This window comes from Pithys albifrons, chromosome Z (assembly GCF_047495875.1).
Source record: "Pithys albifrons albifrons isolate INPA30051 chromosome Z, PitAlb_v1, whole genome shotgun sequence".
NCBI classification, from domain to species: Eukaryota; Metazoa; Chordata; class Aves; order Passeriformes; family Thamnophilidae; genus Pithys; species Pithys albifrons.
This window is the reverse complement of record NC_092497.1, coordinates 38,123,417-38,144,727: the sequence shown is the minus strand read 5'-3', so window position 1 is coordinate 38,144,727 and position 21,311 is coordinate 38,123,417. Positions and strand designations below refer to the sequence as shown.

Below are 21,311 nucleotides of genomic sequence, written 5' to 3'. Positions count from 1 at the left end.
AGCTCTGTATGCTGCAGGCAATTCAAAACAGCCCAAGTTAAAAATAAACTTTTTATCATCCTTGTTTTGATAGACTAATCAGCTTTTAAAGGGCAAGAGCAAAGAAAGAATTATAGATAAGAAACACAATGTAGTAAGACATATGTCCTTATTATCGACATTGGTCTGAGTTAGGAAGAGGCCATTACATATCTTTCCAATTTAATCTGAATTTTTTAAATATACAGAACATGAAGAGCATTTGGACCACCTGAGAAGCAGTAAGCATGTTTGTGCAGAAAAGTAATTTGTATCACAGTACTTAAATGTCACCTAACAGGTACTGTACTTACCTACAATACTTTTTTCTGGGGCTGGAGGCACAATATAACCAATATGCATGTACTTTGTTGCTAATTTGCTGTGCAAGCCAAGAAAATCACTGAATCTTCTTTTAACAGAGAATTCGTTTTTGTGGAACATGGAAAGTGATGTCTTTAAAAAAAAAAATGTTATGAATTACTGATCCATCTCAGCTATGACACAAAGTTATCCACAAACATTTGTTGCACTAGTTACCTTTGTTGTTACTCTGTATGCCATATAAGCATTCATGCCATCTCCTGTAAGAAAATTGAGATACTTATCCCAGGGCAAGGTATGGCAATCCCATCACACACTTTTTATTCCAAAATATACATTAAGTATCTTTCCATTTAGATACTAATAACTGCCAAAAGACAAGTGAAGAATAAATCATGCTAAAATTTAATAATACTCTTCAGAGAACTTGACAGTCTGAATTGCTAGACTCAAGGAACTTACCAACTTTCTCTGGGTCTGATACATTGATTTCTATATCAAACAAATCCCCATTTGATTCTTCTTCAATCTGTGTAAAAGATTTGCTACATTTAACAAGGAAACATGCATTCATCTTATATACAGTTACAAGGATAAGGGTATAGAGGAAGGAGGAGAAAAATTTGGTATGTTTGCACAATTAAAAAACACTTCCAGTCTCCAATGTGAATAAAATTTCTAACACTGACTGGGACTGTAACAGAGATCATGTGGTAGACTTGGCAGTGCTACGTTTACAGTTGGACTCAATGATCTTAAAAGGTCTTTTCCAGCCTAAATGGTTCTATGATTTAACTTTTAAGCCCTCCTGCAAAAGCTTTTAGTATGGCAGACTTTTTGCAGAAGTTGCTCACCTAAGTAATTTCAGTAAATATTTAACTTAGAGGTATGTTCATTGTATGACCTACAGTGACACTGTGGTTCAAACCCACTCCCATTTGCAATGTTTCCATGTGCCTCTAATCAAAGGACAGGCATTCCTTTCCATTAATAGTATCTGTAGAACAGGAGCTTAGGAAGGGAAATGCAGCAGATCAAAAATTTACTGCTACTTCTCTGAATTTCTAATCTTCCAGAATTTCATAATCTTTAATGTAGTACATGTAAGTTCAAAAAAACCGAGACATCTTAAGAAATGTCATGGCAGAAGAGGCAGTGTGCCAGGGCTTAAGGGGCAAAATCGGCATCAAATGCCATCATGTGGTATCTGGGGAAGCACCTGTGATCAAGTCACAGGTAGGTCTTGTTTGTAAAGACCTACCTGTCTAGGTAGCAAAGCCACTTAGCAAAGCCACTGTCTAGTAAAAGAACTCTCCAGAATGAATGGCATTCAGCAACACCCAGGCTTTGACTGGAACACCAATGCACACAGCAACATTAAAACTACCATTATGCTCAGCTGATTGTTACTATGCAGGATAATTCCAAAGACTACTTCTTCCGTTTCCCCATTAACAACAGTTTCAGAAATACAAGTTGACCTGTAAAATGCTAGTAGAAGTTATTTTACATTATTAACATTTCTCATGTATCAAGCTCAGCTTACTCCTACACATAATTTGAAAATACCTATTCTAAAGGAATGGAAATTCTTTCTCCTCACACTACGGATCTCCAGTGTAATCACCTCAGGAGTGAATTCTTACGGTATTTTCATGACTCAAAGTCACACTAAACATTAGCAAAGTGTGATGCCATGAGTCTGCAAGGAAAAACCAAAAATTCCACAAGACATTTCCACAATTGAGAAGTTTACTGCATACCTCTTCTCTGGATCTATCAAAAATCACTGGTGCTGTTACACTTTTTGATTCCATTCTGGGAGCTACTAATGTAGTAGGTGTTACAGGAGTGCTTGCAGGAGTAGGTTCTGAGGAAAGTACTGGATCCTTCTCTGGACTGTCCAACGAAACTTCTTCTGTTGCTTCTAGATAAACATTTTGAGTAGATAAACGTTTTGAGTTAGTTATGAAGTTCTTGTGAAACAGAGATGGAGAAGCATCACAAAGATAAAAAACACACACACTAAAGAACGATGATAAATAGCATACATTTGTTCAGGATAATTTCAATGTATAGCTAAAACTAAATGTGACATTAGAGCCTGCAGTGCAGACTGGGTTAAAGTAAGATTAATATTACTCTTTTTTGCTCTTTTTTTTGTATACTGTTCAGTAAGGAGTCTTTTAAAGTCACGGTTCATTTATGCATAAGATACTGTGAAAACTAAGGATTTTTTTTAAACACAGCTCTTTTTCACCACCTGTTTTGCTGAGCAACAGCTGACTTAGTCATATAGGCTGAAAACTGAGCAGACCATGCCATATATTGAATGAAGTTACACAACAATACTACACCCCCATCCCTGCCACATCTGTAGCCCACCACAACCTGTACAATAGCAGTATTAGCAGGTGAATTTTTCTGACTAGCAATACTATCTTTAGTCTCTATCTCCAGTCTCTGTGGGCTTAAAACAGTTCATTAAAACCACCTACTTTCTTTAAACTATGGACACATCCCCTCTCTTTAAGGAGGATGAAACCTCTGCTCTACAAATCCTGTGTGCTTTCCTCCACTAACTGTTTTTGACCACGGGCAAACCACACACTTTCTGGGCATAAAGAAGTGCCTGTTATAGTTCAAATAAATGAACAATGCTGCTCACTAGATGTGCATATTCAAGAATTCCAGTTCCTTAAAAGATAACATGAACTACAGAACAATCAACTGATACCAGGACTGACTTCCCAATCGAGCTCAAATTTTTTTTACAAACTGGACTTCCTGTGGCAAGTACTTGCCAAGCAGGAGAAAATGCATTAAAAGAGATTCACTCCAAGTTACACAAAGTTACAAAAAAAGTTTACTCTGCATTTTTTGAAAAGACTTGAGCTTGCAACTTCTGCTTAAATGAACCACTGAATTTTCAAAAGAAAATACTCCATCTTTCTTTCCAACTTTTAAGGCCTAGTTCATAATATAACTAGTCCTTACTCAACAGTTAAGAGGAGTTTTGAAGATCAGATCTACTTTAAAATTGGTGGAATAGTTAGATTACATGTAAAAAAAGTCCCTTTTTTGTCCCATGTAGGATTATTTGCTTCTCCAAAACTGCCTGTAATGTACTAGCAAGAAAAAAATAGAACAATAGCATCCAATGACACATGTATTCTTTACTGAAAAAAAAAGGAGAAATACTATGATCTTTCACAATCTACATATCAAAACCACCTAACTGTATACCTGCTGCCACTGATGCAGGAACGATTTTTGATTTTTTGATTTTCACATTTTACAGATTTTAGGAACACAGTAGCCGTAGCAAAGTAGATTTAGTGGGTTAATATTTCCAGCAGCTTGAGTTTAATGTCTATCACTACCCCTAATCCCCAAAGAGGAATCTCAAATTCCTCAGCTGTCTACTCTCTTTTTTAAGTTACAAGATTGAAGGGTATCAAAAGAAGACACAAACACAGGGCAGAGTGACCCAGAAGTTAGAACATGGGAAGAACTCCAGGAGCCTGAGGAAGAGGAGGATTGATGAAGAGGGGGTCTCACCAACCCCAGACCCAATTCTTGTGTGGTGGAATGGGAGTGGGACTGGGGTGGGAGAGAGGTGGAACTGGAAATGTGTAATGTGATGATTGGATGGATCATATTATAAAAGCTATGGAAATGAGAACTTGCCCACACACGTGTCGATGTATTCCTGGGCGAGTCTGGGTGCTCATTAAAGTGACTACCCTTTGTCTTATCTCCTGCCAAAATTTGGCATGGAGTCTTTTTTACGGACTTTTAAGGCATCACACTCACAGATACTCTGTTAGTTCTGTTTTCCATTCTACTGTAACACTATTTTTGCTAATCCTTAATAGTTTTCATAAATTAACAAAATCACACTTCTCTATTCGGGGATGAAAATGACTGTGTACTTAAATGTTGTTTGAGACCAAAGCCCATAATAAATGGAAGAGAAATCATCAAGATCAATATGCCTTAACCTGGTTTGAAGCAGGTACTCATTCTGGCTTGAGGCTGACAAAGTTTACTGTCATAATTTTGTTTTGGAGTATATCACAGAACATATCACAGAATCGCTGAGTTTGGAAAGGACTTCCGAGATTAACTAATTGAACTCCTCTCCTTGAGCAGAAACAGCTACAGGAGGCTGGACTGGATCACATCCAGATGTGTTTCGATCATCTTCAAGGATGATCATAAGTATGATCATTCAAGAATAGGGAATCCACGGGCTCCTTGGATAATCTCTGCCAGTGCTTGATGATACTCCCGAACTATAAAAAAACAAAACCATCTCTCTCAAAGGACAAAGAAAAGAAAACTGATAGTTTTTTTCTTGCATATTATCTGTTTTTAAATATGTAGCCACTGCCTCCTGTCCCATCAGTGGGTACCACTGCAAAGTCTGGCTTCTTTTTCTCCATTCCCTACCATCAAGTACTTATACCTATTGCAGGATTCCCCCCATTCCAGGCTGAACAGCTCTCAAGCTCATCTCCTATGCCGTACACATTACAGTCTCATCATCTTCATGTCCCTGCACTGGAGTCACTCCTGTCTATCCATGTCTCCCTCATAGTGGGTGCCTCAGACCTGGACTCAAGCCTCCAGGTGTGGCCTCAGCAAGGCTGAGTGGAGGGCAATGGTCACTTCCCTGAACCTGCTGGAAAAGCTTTTCATAATTTCAAGTTACAGACTTTCATAGATATTCAAACAAAACTGAAAGGCAAGCAACATTTTATATTTTCTGGTTTTAACATGAAAAAGAGTATCTAAGGCCTTTCTTTGAAAATATTTGTTTTCCTAGTATTGCTTTATTCTTACTGCTAAATATTGAAGACCTTAAGCATCTGCTGATGCTTCCTTTCCTAGCAACTCACTTCAGCCCAGAGTTATTTTTACTAGTCACACTTCTAAATGTCAGACCTCTACCACTCTGACATAGCTTGAATGTTTAAATTGTCTTATTGTCTTTGGAAGTTTGCTCATGTGAACACATAAATTTGAAGTAAACATAAGCAGAAACCGTTGTCTGGAACAGAAGATAAGCTATTAAAAAAGCCTTCTCCAAGTGTAGCAGTATTTCAGGACAAAACTGAACAGAACTGATTGTAAGACCTACTGTATCTAAGTCATAGCCCATGACCCTGATTGTTATACCAGGAGTACTAAGCACAACCTTAACAACAACAGAAATAGTTTTAACAGATCAGTCAGATATTAATAAGACCACCTTCTGACTTCAAAACTGTAGGTTGACATGTTTTTGTGCATTTGTTACTCGCAGAAAAAAAGCTGGAACACAAGAACCAGCTTCTAAGAAGCAGCAAAGCATTTGCACCAAACTCTTTCTGCCAGACCTATCACATGACAATAGCCTGACAGACACTATCAGCTACAACATTTTCTGCTCTGATGGGCCTAAAATACACACACATCTTGTCTGGTCCACAGAATTGTCATCTCCTTTTTCATCTCAACTTCAAGGAAACAAGCCTAAGACAAACCTATCATGCCCCAAAGTCGTGGGAAAAAGAACAATAAAAACAAACATCACTATAGCATCCAATTAATTGACTTTTCCCCATACTACAGTTGCTAGATACTTGCATAACTCAATCCATTCCCAAACACCTCTGAGAGATGAAAAAAGAAACTAACATAGACAGTAATCTTTTACCAGACTAAGGGAGAGAAAAAAACATACAATTTTCCACTTCTCTGATAAAGTGATAGAGCACCAACATATCGTCATAGATATGTAACCACCTGGACCACCAGAGGCAGAGGGCACAGATAGGTGTGCCCTGTCCACAGCATAACTGTGCAGTTATACACTGAACTTTGGGTCAACAATTTGGAATACTAGTCCAATAACTAGTTCTTCACTGTAAAACAGCAACTAATGGACAGTCAAGTTTTCAGATAAATCCCAAAATCTCTCAAGATACACCTAATATTACCTCGTTTGGAGTAACTCACCATTATGTTCTCTGCATGTAAGAGCTCTACAGAGTAAGATAAATCAAGTCTTTTTTTGGCAAATAATCAACATTCTGACTTTTATTCTTAAGGTGAAAGCAAGACAGTTTGCTTTGTTACAGAACCAAGAACCACAATGCAGCAGCAAACATCAGTGGTTTTCAATGAAAGCTGGAAAACTCATTTCTTCCACCTTTGAAACCCAGCTTTAATAATTCACTCATGAGTCGCTAGAGACAAGGTAATGAATATCTAAATCCTTTTACTGCACATACTATCCTGCAGCTGCCACAGAAACATAATAGCAACGGAGTTTTAAGTATAATCGAAAAAGCAAAAAAATTCCCAGGTTCTGTACTGAATTAAAACAGTACAGAAAATTTGTTCTGCTTCTTCTCCTTTTCCATTAGGTGGAATAATGAGAAAGATTTATTAAAGTCTACAACAGCCAAAGAGGGATCCTATCACATCTGTCTACCAGAAAGTCTGAAAAACTAGAAATATTTCTGATCCCTAAGCATGACAGTCCCTCCTCTCAGGAGCTACACACAGGATTTCCTTTGCCTGGATTTCATAGTGTCTAGTAAGTAATTCAATGTGAAGGAACAACAGAAGGTACAAAGCTCTGGAGCTTCATTTTCTTCCCTCCAGTTAAGTGCTCCTATAAGCTGTGCCAAGATAGGTTTCTCTGGAATTTCAACATGTCAAGGAAAGAAAAACAGTCACACTAACTTATAAATTAAGTCCTGCTCTCATAGAAAGCAATCATGCTGGAAGCAATAAAATAGATATCTCATACTGACTTTCCCACACTGTTTCTATACTGCCCAGCAAGTCAGTCCTAAGAAAAAAAGAGTTTTACTTGTGAGTGCACAATACTGCAACACAAATTAGACACAGTTTTCCTGAGTGTCCTTTCAGAATGACAGTGATACAATGACAAAAGTTCATCACTTGGGCTCAACTGCACTACAGTTACATTACAAACTTTCTGCTTAGAATAGGAAAATGTGAAAAATGTCATTTTCTGTCTCAGGGTCCATCAATCAGACCTGTTTTTTCCACTATTTGAGAGTATTAGCTGACTCTGTATATAAATTGAACTTTGAAAAACCAGTCTCAGCGGTGTTAGATGTGCAGCCTGTTAGAAACCTTCAGTTCAGTGCTGCAAACATTTAAGAGAATGTCCTACACAGCAAAACTCAAAACTCATTGAATCAGATTTTCTGTGTGTTTTTCTCACAGCACCCATTTCAGTTGAAACAATCTGGCTACAAACATTTGTTCCTTCTGTCTGGCTCTTCTCAATATTTACTCCAGCCACCTTTTTTTCTTAATACTATCCAAAGGAGAACAGGCTTTCCTAAAGTACACATTACAGATGGCTCTATGGTTATAAAAAGCTGGCTTTATATACTGAAGCTAAATAATCAAATTACTAACTAGTACTAGAAAGCTTCATTGCTAAAGAACTGATAAGGTAAAATAAAAAAAGGAAAAGATTACTGCTCTATTCTTTATTCCCTTTTTCTTTTAAAACACTTTCAGAGAGTTAGTAAACCAGTTCAGTACATTCTAACAGTGTCGTGAGCAAACACTAAGTTCAAATACATGGAAAGAGAAATTTAGGAAGTTTAGAACAAAGGTAATGACCATGTGTATACATGTATTTATACAAGATAGAACAAAACTAAAGGCTATAAAGCTTCTTTTCAACTGACTACATCAGGTGACTCTGAAGATGAGATAAGGACTGTCTTCACAGCACACTGCCAGCTGACTTACTCAACATGTAGCAATATGGAAAATACTAGAATTGAGATAAAATATTCAGAACCATCTTTTGACATATATATTAGATTCCAAATACTACACCCTCTTTCTTGAATAGTTAATGCTCCTACACCTGCAATTGACAGCAACAATAATCCATGTTAGGATGGTACTTTCAGTACCATCAGCTGCCAAAGACACAACCACATGCCAGTGAAATGTCAGAACTGGTCCCATGTGCCACTTTGTTAACTTTTCGTTTAAAACAAGAATTTTAAGAAGAAGGAAACACCCTCCAGTTTGCATTATTTTTGAATTCTCTCTCTTTGTAGTTAGAAAAATGACTGGGACAGCTTATGCAATATTATTACACAGAAAACTAGAATGCAACTTTAGTCATGTTTTTCATACAGATTTGAACATTTTTAATCACAGAATGATAAGTACTATTACTGTCAGCAGAACATGGTGACCAGCTAAACACTTCCATACTACACACTGACAGTACAAACCACTGAGAAACTTGCATTTAGTAAACATAATTAACTAATGTACTACAAGAAAGAAACCTGTACAACAGTGTCAAACTGCTTACCAGGTTTCAACCCTCCCTCTCAGAAAATTACATTCCTGCCAGTCCAAGGGCAAAACAGTTTGTGCAGGCACATTAGAAGAAAATGGTAATTACCAGCAAAGAGGTCTTCTCTGTCACCATCCAGCATGATTTCTGCTGGCTTTGGTCCACTGGAGTTTGTGCTGAGGTCTTCTGCAGGAAGACTTGCTGGTTCTGGAGATGACGGACTTGACTTTTATTTAAAAAAAAAAGAACAAAAAACAAACATAGTAAAATAATTAGCAGACAACCAGTTGTCATGTGTTGAAGAACAATTGCAACAAACATTTATTGCAAAGAAACCAAGACAAGATGTACAGAAAGGAAACGCTGTCAGCTATTTCCATTTCCCACTCCCAGCACAGGAACAATGAACAAAAGATATGGCCTAGTCAACAACTCTCCATTTCTTTGTCTGAGAAAAATAAAGAGTCACCAGTTTCCTCAGGTTTAATTAATGTGAAGCAAAAGCTGCTACAGAATACCAAGAATAAGTTCCTTAGTATTGCCAAATGTACCTTCATTATTAAGTTCCTCCTGGAAAGGCTTGAAATTAATCTGGATTTGTACATAGCCAAAAATTAATAAAGAAATCTCCAAGTGTTCTGCACCAGTTTTTCAGAGACTGAAAAAAAAATCATTAATGCCATCCAAATAATTCAAGGTTGCTTGGAGCCTTAAGAAATTTTGATAGCTTTGTTACAGGATTACTGCCACAGAGGGTCACATTGCACTGTACATGCAAACTAGGCTTGCCATAGATATGGTTCTTTTAATTCACAGACAACTAGAACTTGCTGTCTTGAAGACACTCAGGAAAATTAAAGCAACATTGAAGCTGGGCCACCAAATGCACAGCTTGCTTACAAAACACACACCTAATTGAAGATCAGTGCATCAGTTAGGAAATCTTTCTTCAATTAAGTATTTACTATGTTTACTGCCATAGTACTAGAAAATTTGCAAGACTCACTTCTCAGAACTACATCCAGTGCAGCTAGATAAGGAGTTTCAACAACAGGATATTTGCTCATGACTGTATGCATTTTAAGGGGCGTCTGTAAGCTGTGACACTACTTCCTTCCTAGTTTTTGCAACGTTGTCATAATTTCAGAACCAGTACTCAAAAAAATAGCAAATTTCTCATGCTACACTTCAACAAACACCGCAGACTAAAAAGACTGACAAATACTGAAATGACTCTGAAAAAGTCTGTCCAAGTTGTATTTTGTGTCGTCCTTATAACCGGCTGTGCAAAAGTAGTGTATGTTCTGACCCTCACGTCTACCCAGACCTCGCATACCTGGAATTATGGTACAGGGGTACTAAGTACAAATAGTAAAAATTCTGTCAGACAAATTCAGATGCAGTACAAAATAGTTCTACAGAGGAAAACAGAGTATGAAATCAAGACTACTGACCTGGAAAGCTTTACCCTGATGAAGACACAAGAAGAAAGAAGCAAATACAATAATACCAGGGAAATTATAATCCTCTAAACCAGTGTAGTGGTTTAGCCCCAGCCAGAGCCAAGCCCCACACAGCTGCTTGGTCACTCACTCCCCACCAGCAGGATCGGGCAGAGAATGGGAAGGGTAAAAGCCAGAAAACTCAAGGGTTGAAATAAAGAGTTTAATAGGGAAAGCAAAAGCTGCACACACAAGCAAAGCAAAACAAGGAATTAACTCACTGCTTCCCACGGTGTTGTAGTTTGGGATTATTATGTAAATTCTCTCCCCTGCCACTAACTGCCCATGCCAGCAGTTAACAAAAGAAGTAGTTAACTGCTGATCACTTGCATGGGGGCAGGTTTGTCTCTTTTGTTTTGGGGGACATCTTTCTTTCCTTAGCTCGACAGAACGTGGGAGCGTGGGAGCGGTGGCTGCCGAGGAGGGAAGCTGCTCCTGCCTGGCCCGGACTGCTTTTGGCCGCTCGCTGCTCCTGCCTGCCCCGGCACTGCTTCTGGCTGTTCGTGTTTCCTGCTTCTTGGACAAGGTACACAGGGGGAAGAGACAGAGTTCATCTGAGAGCTCACCACTCGTCTGACTCGCTGGACAGGGACTGGAAAACTCACTCCGCAGCCAGCCGGGCTGTGACATTGACACTGCTTAAGTATAACTTTCCTCCCGGAGAAAAACCTGCTGGGTTTTGTTGTTGGTTTTTTTTTCTTGTGGTGTTGGGGAAGCGGTTTGCACTAGTCTGTTTATATATAGCAGTTAAGAACAGTTATCCTTCTTGTATTAAAATTCCTTTTCTTAAATCTGATAAAGAGTGGTGTGATTATTGTGGAGGAGGTCCCCTGCCCCGCTTGTGGGTAAACATTTTGGCTTTTCCCCTCAAACCTAGACACACGGGCAGGAGGTGTTCAGCCATCCCCATGAAAGCAGGGCTCTATCACATGTAACAGTTACTGGGAAGGACAAAGGCCAACACTCCAAACATTCCCCACTTCTTCCATCTCCCCCACACTTTATATCCCGAGCATGATGACATACATCAAGGATGGAATATCCCTTTGGTCAATTTGAATCACCTGCCCCAGCTGTGTCTGCTGCAGTCTCCCATGCACCCCCAACTTCCTCACCAGCATTGGCAATACAAAAAACAGAGGAGGGGTTGGCTCCATGTAGGCATCAACATTGCTCAGCAATAATAAAAACATCTGTGTTCCACACAAATCCAAAAACAACCCTACACCAGCCACTCTGAAGAAAATTCATGTCACCCAAACCCAATGCAACCAGATTATGGTTGCAACAAGAAACTGCTCCATCCAAATGAGAGGTCATACCTCCCTCCCTTTGCCACTCTCTAAAAAGCACATATATAAGATGGGGGGAAATCAATAAACAAACCGAAGTGACGAAAACCAAAAGGAGCAGTCTGTTAAACTCTCAGCTGGATTTTGCCCTAAAGCCTGGAAAGAACATCAAAGAAGGAACACTTGGAAATGTACGTCAGTAGTAGAGTTTATAACCTTATAATGAAATACTAAGTATTTATGTGCCTAAAGCAACAAGTTAACCACAGGTCAATCCAGAGCTATTCCCAGTTTTAAGAAACAAACACATTCCTCCTGGGAATGGTTATAAATACCAAGTCTCTTTCTGTTGCTGACCTGAGAAAGATCCTGTCCCGTGGTGCTGTTCGTCAAAAATTCTGCTTCACAGCTATAGTTAGTATAGCAGTTACAGACAGCTTTCTCCTAATTTCATATGAGAATATTTGCAAAATGAAAAGACTCAAACAGACTTTAAGGGGAACCTCAGACAGCTCAAGAAGAAAAGTTTAATGCAGCTGGTATAATTTGTATACAAGACACAAAGTCTAGAACTAACACAAGAACATTTTCAGTGAAACTGATACTCTGTGTATTATTTGTTCGATAATAATAATTCTTGATAGAATAGATTTACATTTGTTATAAACATTAAGTTCTGTTTTTCAGAATAGGAGGTATTAAAGTTAGTTTTGCCGATGATTAACAGGTAAAGTGATTTTCAGCTGTGTATGGGTTTTGGCCAGGATAGAATTAATTTTTTTATAATGGCTTGTAGACTTCTACAGTTTGGATCTGCAACCAAAACAGTGTTGACAATACAGTCTTGACATTTCATTTATGGTTGAACTGTGGTTACACACTGCCCTGTCAGCAAGTAGGCTGAGAGTGCACAAGAAACAGTGAGGGGATGGAGCTGGGACAGCTGACCCCACCTCACCAGAGGGGTATCCCACACCTTGTAACACCATGCTCAGCAATAAAAGGTATGGGGAAGAAGGAGTACAGAGAGGATATTTAGAGTTACAGCATTTGTCTCACTAAGTCACCGTCAGGCGTAATGAAGCCCCATCTTCCTGGAGATGGCTGAACACACACCTGCCCGTGGGAAGGGGTGAATGAATTAATTATATTGCTTGTGTGACCAGCTTTTGCCACACCTATTAAATTCTCTTCATCTTTACCCACATGTCTTCTCACTTCTACCCTTCAAACCTTGTCTTCCACCCAGTGGGAGGCCATGAGTGGCTGCGCAGGGCACAGCTGCCAGATGGAACTAAGTGCAAGAAGCTGACAGATGAATAAGGTATCTCCCAGTCTATTAAACTTTCTGTAACTCTTTGGTATTTTTAGACAGCTGTCGCTCTCAGATAACATAAATTAAGGATGGGGTTAAGCATCTTCACAAACAGTTGGGACTTTATATGAAAAAGACAACATGTAAAAACTTATTAAAACTTATTCATGGTCTGAATGCTACATCAGCTTGTTTTTAAGAGTTTTCCAATGTAGCTTAGTTTCTTCTCCTCAAAACACACATCGCCCCCAGGGAACCACAAACATCCAGCAAGGCACAGCCCCAAATGTACCAGAAACTAGAGTCAATAATTCCTAATAATCTGCTAATTTTGCACAGCTAATGGGTCAGGGAGTGCTATTCAGCCTCTCAAAAACCCAAAGAGCACCCATGCATGCAAACCCTCAGAATATTAAGCTATTCCAGTTACAGTTTTCTACATATGCAGGCTAAAAGGCAGGACCCCAACTTTGCTTTTTTATCTCCACGAAGTACAGCTACTATGGTTGATGACAATGGCTGTCCAAGGAGGCAGCAGTTAGCACAGTGAAAATCTGCATCACAGACAAGAAATGGAAGATGTGACTAACATAAAACCTCAGGGCCCAGAGACTGACAAACAGCATAGCTGTTTAGAAATTTTAAACTTGATGCTAAGGATTCACAAAATGTCACAAACACATTCATTTCCTGAAATGTATATGCCTGTGAAATTTCTGAAGGACTCCTGAGCTGAAGGTTATGTGAAGGACTCAATAACCAAGACACCCAATGGCCAGGACATCCAGGCAGGCAGGACAGTCAGGAGATCCTGCCTTGTTTTCCTGAAAACTAGTTTCTAGCGAGAGGCTCATGGACCCATTCTAATTTACAATGGCAACAACAAGCTCAATTTTCTTTTATTGTTCATTACATTTGGAGGCAATAACTTAAGTATTTTATAGCTCTGACTTATCAAGAGATAAGAACAAGTTCTCACATTTTCTGTTGGCTGAAATTATAGCTCTAGATGTTTGAATGTCCTCCCCTCCTTTTAAAGTAGGGTCCTCCCCAGATGAATTCAACTACTTGTCTGGATCACTCCTAGACTCCTGCAGTCAAAACACAGTATGCTGACAAAAGGTGATCATCATATTATTAACAGATGTTCAGGTTAACACACATCATTGTCTGAAATGGGGTTACAGCAGCTCACAACTCAGAGCATGGGCAGAGAGAACAGACCTGACAGTAGAACAGCATCATTTCCAGCAGAAAGTCACAGGACTCACATGGACACACCTGAGCAAATGCCTCTGTGCCTTCACTGCAGCTTGCATTTAATATCAAGCAATGAGAGACACATTTCCAATACAATTACATCAATTAATCCTGGATATAAACTTAACTATCTTCAAAGGCACAGTACTGTATTGAAGGATTTAATATTTTCCTCTCAGATATTCCAATTGAGTCTTTACTGCTCCCTCAATAATTGCCACTGTTAAACTGAATGGATAACATTAAAGCCATCTAGGCTCTTGTGACCATCTAGTGCTTTGCCTCCTGTGCAAAACCCAAATGCATACTGCAGATCTTTGACATACACCAATAAACTGGCAAGATTATTACACACCCTGGCCTAAAGGACAGTCCTTGATAGATTACTACATCTGCTGCTTACTGATCATTTTCAAGTTCCTCCATGTATTTTTCCATTACAAAAAGTAGCACTAGAAGTAAATGGACAGCTTCAAGATGAATCAGCTGGGAAGCCTTTCAAAGTCCCAAAGCCTTCTAAGTTGGCTTTGGACCTCACTGACCCTTGCCACACTCTCACCTATGGTATAAGCAAACAAATATACAACCAATTAAAAAAGCATGATTCTCTTGTTATTACAGAACTCCCACTGCCATTTATGATCAGCTGTTTTATGAATATTTATCAGATTAAAGAAACACTCAAGACAGTAGTATAACTAGGCCCACATCATGAGACAATCAATTTTCTACAGAATATGGTGCCCTATACACTGAATTCATTATTTTAGCTAGTGAGAAGTCCAAAGACAATTTTTACGACTTCTTCCTTACAAATCTGACAGAAAATCACAAGATTAAGGCACTTCTCCAAACGCTGTAGCTAAGCAGATGTCAAAAAAAGCTTTACTAACACAGCTTTTAAAAGCTTCTGTATAAGCAAAGAGGTTTCTTCTTTCTGCTTAGAGACTGTCTTCCAAAAAGACTGTGTACACAAACACAGCAGCACAGTGGAACTGTCAGCCAAAACAACCAATACAAAGTGTGTTTCTTGCCAGTTTTTGCAGTTAAGCGTAACTTTTTAGTCATTAGAATGAGGATTTCTCATTGTTACTGTGATTTAGACACTAAATCTATCTTATCTCCTGCAGCTTTAATTCTAGACCATATCAATGAAGATATTGTTTATGTTACACTGGAGTCTTTCTCAGTGCACAGAACAAGACTTCAGCAATACACGCTGTGTCATACAAACATCCACAGAAGTCTACTCTTGCAACCTGTAGGTTCACATAATTTCCTATTCCTTCACAGCATTTTTCCACAGATCTTTTTCTATTAATGCACCGATTATGCATCTATAAAAAGAAAGAAAAAAAGGAAGTGGCTTGAGAGAAGGCAGGTGACTTTAAAGTACATTTAAAAGCCTCTTTGTACACTGGGGTTTTTTTGTTAAGGACAGGCAACAGCTAGAGTAAAAACAAAGAAACATGTACCTATCCTCTTACTGTAAAGGTCAGGGACAGAAAAATCTTCAGGAAAAGAGGAACAGAAAAATTTTCTTTTTAAATGGGCGACTGTGTAGAATCAATGTTCTCCCAGAAGATACTGGCAAAACACACAGGTGAAACGGGACCACAACCCCTGGCCAAGGCAGGGGCCCACCACAGCGAACGCACACACCAGCACTTCTGGTATCTCCTCTTCCAGCAGGTCCCGGCAGCCGCCGCAGCCCAGAACTGAGCCGGGCCCCGTGGAACAAACCTCGGAGAGAAATAAGTTTCTGCAAATTTTTGGAAACTGGAAGAGGACGAAGCCTCGGAAAGCAGCCAAACAAAGAAAATGGGTTGTTATTAATCCCCTCTAAGTCTAAGGCGGGAGGGAGGGGACGGACACAACACACACACACACGCAGCGAAACTGCGAAGAGGAAAGGTGGGAATGTTTAGTACCCCGGCGGCACAAGAAGGGGTTAAGAGGAGGGAAAGCGGCGGCCTGGGATAGTGGCACTGGCAGACAGGAGCTGTGGGATTGCTGTGTCAGAAGCAGCCCCGAGGGCAGCCCCCAGCGGTGGGGCCGGGGCAGGGGCAGGAGGAAAGGGGAGGCCTGGCCGGAGCAGGGGCCGCGGGCAGGGCGAGGTACGAGCGGCCCCACAGGGACGGGGCAGGGGCGGGAGGAGAGGAGAGGAAGGGCCCGGCGAGCGCCGGCCCGGCCCCACTAGGCTCGGGGCCTGCGGCGAAGGGCGGTCTCTGCTCACCTCCAGGGTGGACACGGTGCTGGTGAAGAGGTCCTCGCCGTCCTCCAGCTCCTCCAGGTCTGCGGGCCGCGAATCCCCAAGCGGCGGCGGCTCCCGCTCCGCCGCCATCTTCCCCTGCGGCCCCGCCCCCGCCGCACGTGACCGCCCCTCCGCACGTGACCGGCGCGGGGCTGGGCAGGCGCGAATGCAGCGACCCTCGTGTGCAGCTGCCCCTGCCACTGTCCCTGCCACTGTCCCTACCCCTGTCCCTGCCCCTGGCCCTGCCCCTGGCCCTGTCCCTGTCCCTGCCCCTGTCCCTTTCCCTGTCCCTGTCCCTTTCCCTGTCACTGCCACTGTCCCTGCCACTGCCACTGTCACTGTCCCTGTCACTGCCACTGTCACTGCCTCTTCCACTGCCACTGTCCCTGCCACTGCCACTATCACTGTCACTGTCACTGCCACTATCACTGTCACTGTCAATGCCACTGTCGCTGTGACTTTCACTGTCCCTGTCCCTGCTACTGTCACTGCCTCTGCCACTGCCCCGTCACTGCCACTGTCACTGTCCCTGCCACCATCACTGCCACTGTCCCTGCCACTGCCACTGTCACTGTCACTGTCACTGCCACTGTCACTGTGACTGTCACTGCCACTGTCACTGTGACTGTCACTGTGACTTTCACTGTCCCTGTCCCTGCTACTGTCACTGCCTCTGCCCCTCTTGCTTCTGTCACCGTCTCTGCCCCTGCCACTGCCCCTGCCTTCGCCTGCCCCTGCCACTTCCCTTTTCTCCACCCCTGCCCCTGCTCTGTAGCTGCACCTTCACCTGCCCCTGCCTCTGCCTGGCCCTGCCCCTTCCCCTACAAGTTCCTCTTCCCCTATCCCTTCTCCTTCCCCTGCCCCTGCCTCCACCTGGCTCTGCCCTGCACCTTCACCTGAATCTTCCCATGCACCTGCATCTGCCCCTTCCCCTTCCTCCTCCTGCCCCTGCCCCTTCTCCTGTCTCTGTACCTTTCCCACCCCCTTCCCCTGCACCTGCCTTTGTCTGCTCCGGCTCCTGCCCCTTCCCCTGGCCTGGACCCTTCCCCTGGCCCAACACCTTCCCCTGCCCCTTCTCCATCCCCTTTCCCTTCCCCATCTCCATCTCCACCCCGCTCCCCACATGCTGCCCCTTCTTCTTCCCCTTCCCCTTTTCCTTCCCCATCCCAATCTCCAGCTCCATTCCCTTTGTCACCCTTTTCCCCTTCCCATTCCCTTCCCCATTCCATCCCCCCCAATCCCCTTTCTGCATCCCCTTTTTCCTTCCCTTTCCCATGTCACTGCCACTGCCATAAATAGTTCATAGAATCATAGAATTTTAAGGGATTGAAAGGATCTTAATATATCATCTAATCCCACCTCCCACTAGACCAGGTTGCTCAAGACCTTACCCAACCTGGCCTTGAACACTGCCAGGGCTGGGACATCCACAACCTCCCTGCACCACCTGTTCCAGTGCCTCGACACCCTCACGGTAAATGTCTTCCGAATGTCTAACCTAAATTTCCCCTCTTTCAGTTTGTACCCGTTGTTCCTTGTCCTATCCATACAGATCCTGAAGAAGGATCCCTCTCCATCTTCCTTGTAGGCCCCTTCAGATACTGGAAAGTTCCTATGAGGTATCCACAGAACCTTCTCTTTTCTGGACTGAACAGCCCCAGCTCTCTGTCCGTCTTCACAGGGGATGTGCTCCATTCCCCTTTTCAACTTTGTGGCCTCCAGAAACAGAAAAAGGACCAAAAATCCTAGCTTTGTGAAATTTCTAATTCTGCTTTGCAGTGTTGTTTGCATAGCAAGACCATTTAACTCATGAAACAGAGCATGAAATGATGGAGTTGCTTTGTTCTTGTAACTTCCTAGCAATTATTAGAAACTGGTGTACCATGTATTAGAAGTCATAAATTAAGTACATTTGAACACTTGAAATAGGTATGAGAGCCCAGAGCCAAGACTTTGTAGAGTTAAAGACAAGATTTTACAAGTTTGACAGGTCATGTAATTGAACAGAAAAAAGGCAGAAGTCCAACAGTGATGAAGACGCTTCAAGACGATACGAGAAATGAAGTCAGGAGAACACTACCCAAATTTCAAGCCAAAAGGAAAGCTCCACCCAAGATTTCATCCAGTCATTAATATGGAAATTAGAAGGTGTTACTATGATCTCAAGACTGTATAAATGGCTTATTATACACAAACAAGTCAGGCAAGTTTTGCCCAGTATGAACTGCCTTTCCTCCAACTTTGTCAATAAATACCTTTGCTGCTAAAAAGATAAAAAGCTTCTTAGCAGTTATTTATTTTGAGTAATTTTTTGCTATCACCTCCTCTGAACTTGCTCCAACAATTCCATATGCTTCTTAATGCTGATGACACCAGAACTGGATGCAGTACTCCAAGCTGGGTCTCACAAAGCAGAGTAGATGTGCAGAATCTTTCCTTTAACTTGCTGGCCACACTCCTTTTGATGCAATCCAGGACACTGTTGGTCTTGTGAACTGTGAGCACACACTGCTAGGTCAAGTTGAGTTTTCCATCTACCATCGCCTCCAAGTCTTTCTCCACAAGGCTGCTCTCAATAACTTCACCAACCAACTTGTGAGTGTGTCTGGGATTGCCCAAATCCAGGTGTAGGACCTTTCACTTTGCTTTGTTGAACTTTATGAGGTTTGCATTGGCTACCTCTCGTGTTGGTCCAGGTCCCTCAGGATGCCATCCCTTCTCTCCAGCATGTTGATTACACCACACACCTTGGACTTGCTAAGGGTGCCCTCAATCCCACTGTCCACACCACCAAAAAAGATGTTGAACTGTTATGAGCCCCAGTACCAACCCCTGAGGAACACCACTCACCACTGGTCTCCATATTTATTTCCAGAATGTTGTAAATATGCAAACAGAAATATGTGTTATCTTGAAAACACATAGAGAGCAATGCATAATTTTATCTGTATTGCCTAAGCTCAAGATGTCAGAAATTGTGTAGAGCTCTCTCCTGAGAGATATGGGCTACTGAATCAGGAGAGAACGCCCCTCATCCCTGCTGGCAAATAAAGACATTTCATGCCTCAGTACTTTGAGTAAGACCTGGTGAATCTCTCACTCGGGAGAGCTAAATTAGTGTTGAAGCTCAGGAACTCCAAGTTTGCAATTGCAAAGAGCAAAGAAGTTATTAAATTGAGCAGATTTATGAGCAAGAATTAAAAAAAAAAAAGTCAGTATCTCTTCTTAGATGTATACAAGTAGAGGGAAAAGGAACTGCCAATCTTTACCATTTTTCTTGTCAGAAAAAGTTATCTTTTACTTTAGTAAAAGACATATTTTGAGACCAACACACCTGTAATATTACTGTTAACTTTATCAGGTTGGATAGCAATTTTAGTTTCAGGGGAACAGGACATTTTCCGGCACATCAATGTTTCCATTTTCTGTACAAAAAAAGATTGCTGTGCTGCATAGCTTGGTGGCCATGACTGTGAGATGAAATATACTTCACTTACATTTTTACTCTATTCCTAAGCTCAGCCTAATGCTTTCAATATATCTCTAAATAAGACTTGGAGGTCTTTTAAGGTTTAAGACTTCAGAGTAAGAAACTGAAAAAAATCTATTCAAAATATACAAACACCTTCTATCCAGAAGTGCAGTTTTCTGGCATTATATTTTTGTTGATGGCACCATAATTGTATTCTTATATTATATTCCATTTTCTGGTAGTGTTCCTGTTCTGCTAAGTTGTTCCTGAAAGCTTTTGAAATAGCTGACATGTGTATACTTATCTAGGTTTTAGGACTGAATCACTTCAATAAGCATTCAGTGTCCTCTGACATTATACTCTATCACCATAATTTTATTTTCTGTTATTAGAAATATCATATAATATGCATTTTTAATATACTTCTGGCAAATGTACAATTCTAGCATAGTACTTAGTTGTTTGATAGTTCCATTAGACTTATTAGTTTTCTGACTTCATCAGGATTCATACCTATAACTTTAATACTCACATGACTAGGCTAAAATTAGCTCTCTTGTTCCTTGAAGTAGTCATCTCTCCCACCAACCGAATATGCAACAGAAGCAGAAAAAAATGAAGTACAAACTACAAGTCACCTAGGGGTTTGTTTGTGGGTTTTCTGGTGGATTTTTTTCTTTGGTACTTTGGGGTTTATCACTCATAACAAAGGTATGCAGGAACCCTCTGATTCAAAATAACATTGTAATTATAGGTAAGGCTAAAGAAATCTGTGGCCACAGGAATATACTATAGATAGTTTTTTGTGGCAGAGGGGTCAAAGAATAATGTAAGGATAACTATAGGAGCTGGATCCTTAACTAACTAAGATTTAAGTTTGAAAGACTGGATTGGTAAATCAGTGAGGAAAAATAATCCAAATTAGAGGAAAGCAATCAAAGAAGTAAATTGGAAAACCATTAATGAAAATTTTGGGCGATCGCAAAAAACCAATCACATATGCGATTGTGATGTGTTACTGCAAAAAACCCAAACCCCCAATTTAAAGACAAGCCTCATCCCTGTCAGTGTGGGTAATAATATGTATGCCATTCAACAAATACATAAGAGCTGCCAACTCTACCTCCTGCTGCTGAGTCAGAAATTAAGAGAAAAGGAACGTATCCATGTGTTCTAATGGAAACTGCAACCACTCCTTCCTTTACAGCCAATAGGTCCAATTCTGTAATGCTGTGAGAGATGAATATAAATTAAGGGAGCAACCTGAACCATTGAATTAGAAATATCAAGATAAGTTTACATGTGGAACTTGTGTATATGCCATGTGCCTGCTTTAATGACCTGGTTACATGAGAATATTCCTATATGAGCCTCTTCCTAAGGAACACTGACTGCAGTTAGACTGATTTTTCTTATTTTGTAACAGCTCTGTGGTTCATGCAGTTCCAACCCTACTCTGAAGACAAAAATATTTGTTTCCTTACAAGCATTTCTCTGAGGTTTTTCACTACCAGG

The 21,311-nt window shown here is 41.0% G+C and overlaps 1 protein-coding gene across 2 annotated transcripts in view; it reads right to left on the bottom strand.

The window, feature by feature from the left end:
• SNX2 (sorting nexin 2) overlaps positions 1-16,440 on the bottom strand; it is a 30,652-nt gene extending 14,212 nt beyond the window's left edge. Inside the window, exons 1-6 of one of the 2 annotated variants that reach the window (XM_071580477.1) lie at positions 16,307-16,440; positions 8,810-8,927; positions 2,106-2,269; positions 805-871; positions 559-602; positions 333-474 (exon numbers count right to left, since the gene is read on the bottom strand). In XM_071580477.1, coding sequence (XP_071436578.1) covers positions 333-474; positions 559-602; positions 805-871; positions 2,106-2,269; positions 8,810-8,927; positions 16,307-16,414 — 643 coding nt within the window. In that variant the 5' untranslated portion in view covers positions 16,415-16,440. Of the gene's footprint in view, positions 1-332; positions 475-558; positions 603-804; positions 872-2,105; positions 2,270-8,809; positions 8,928-15,732; positions 15,803-16,306 lie in introns of those variants that run through there. The other variant, XM_071580479.1, reaches the window with a different exon arrangement.
• Between the last annotated feature and the right edge of the window lie 4,871 nt (positions 16,441-21,311).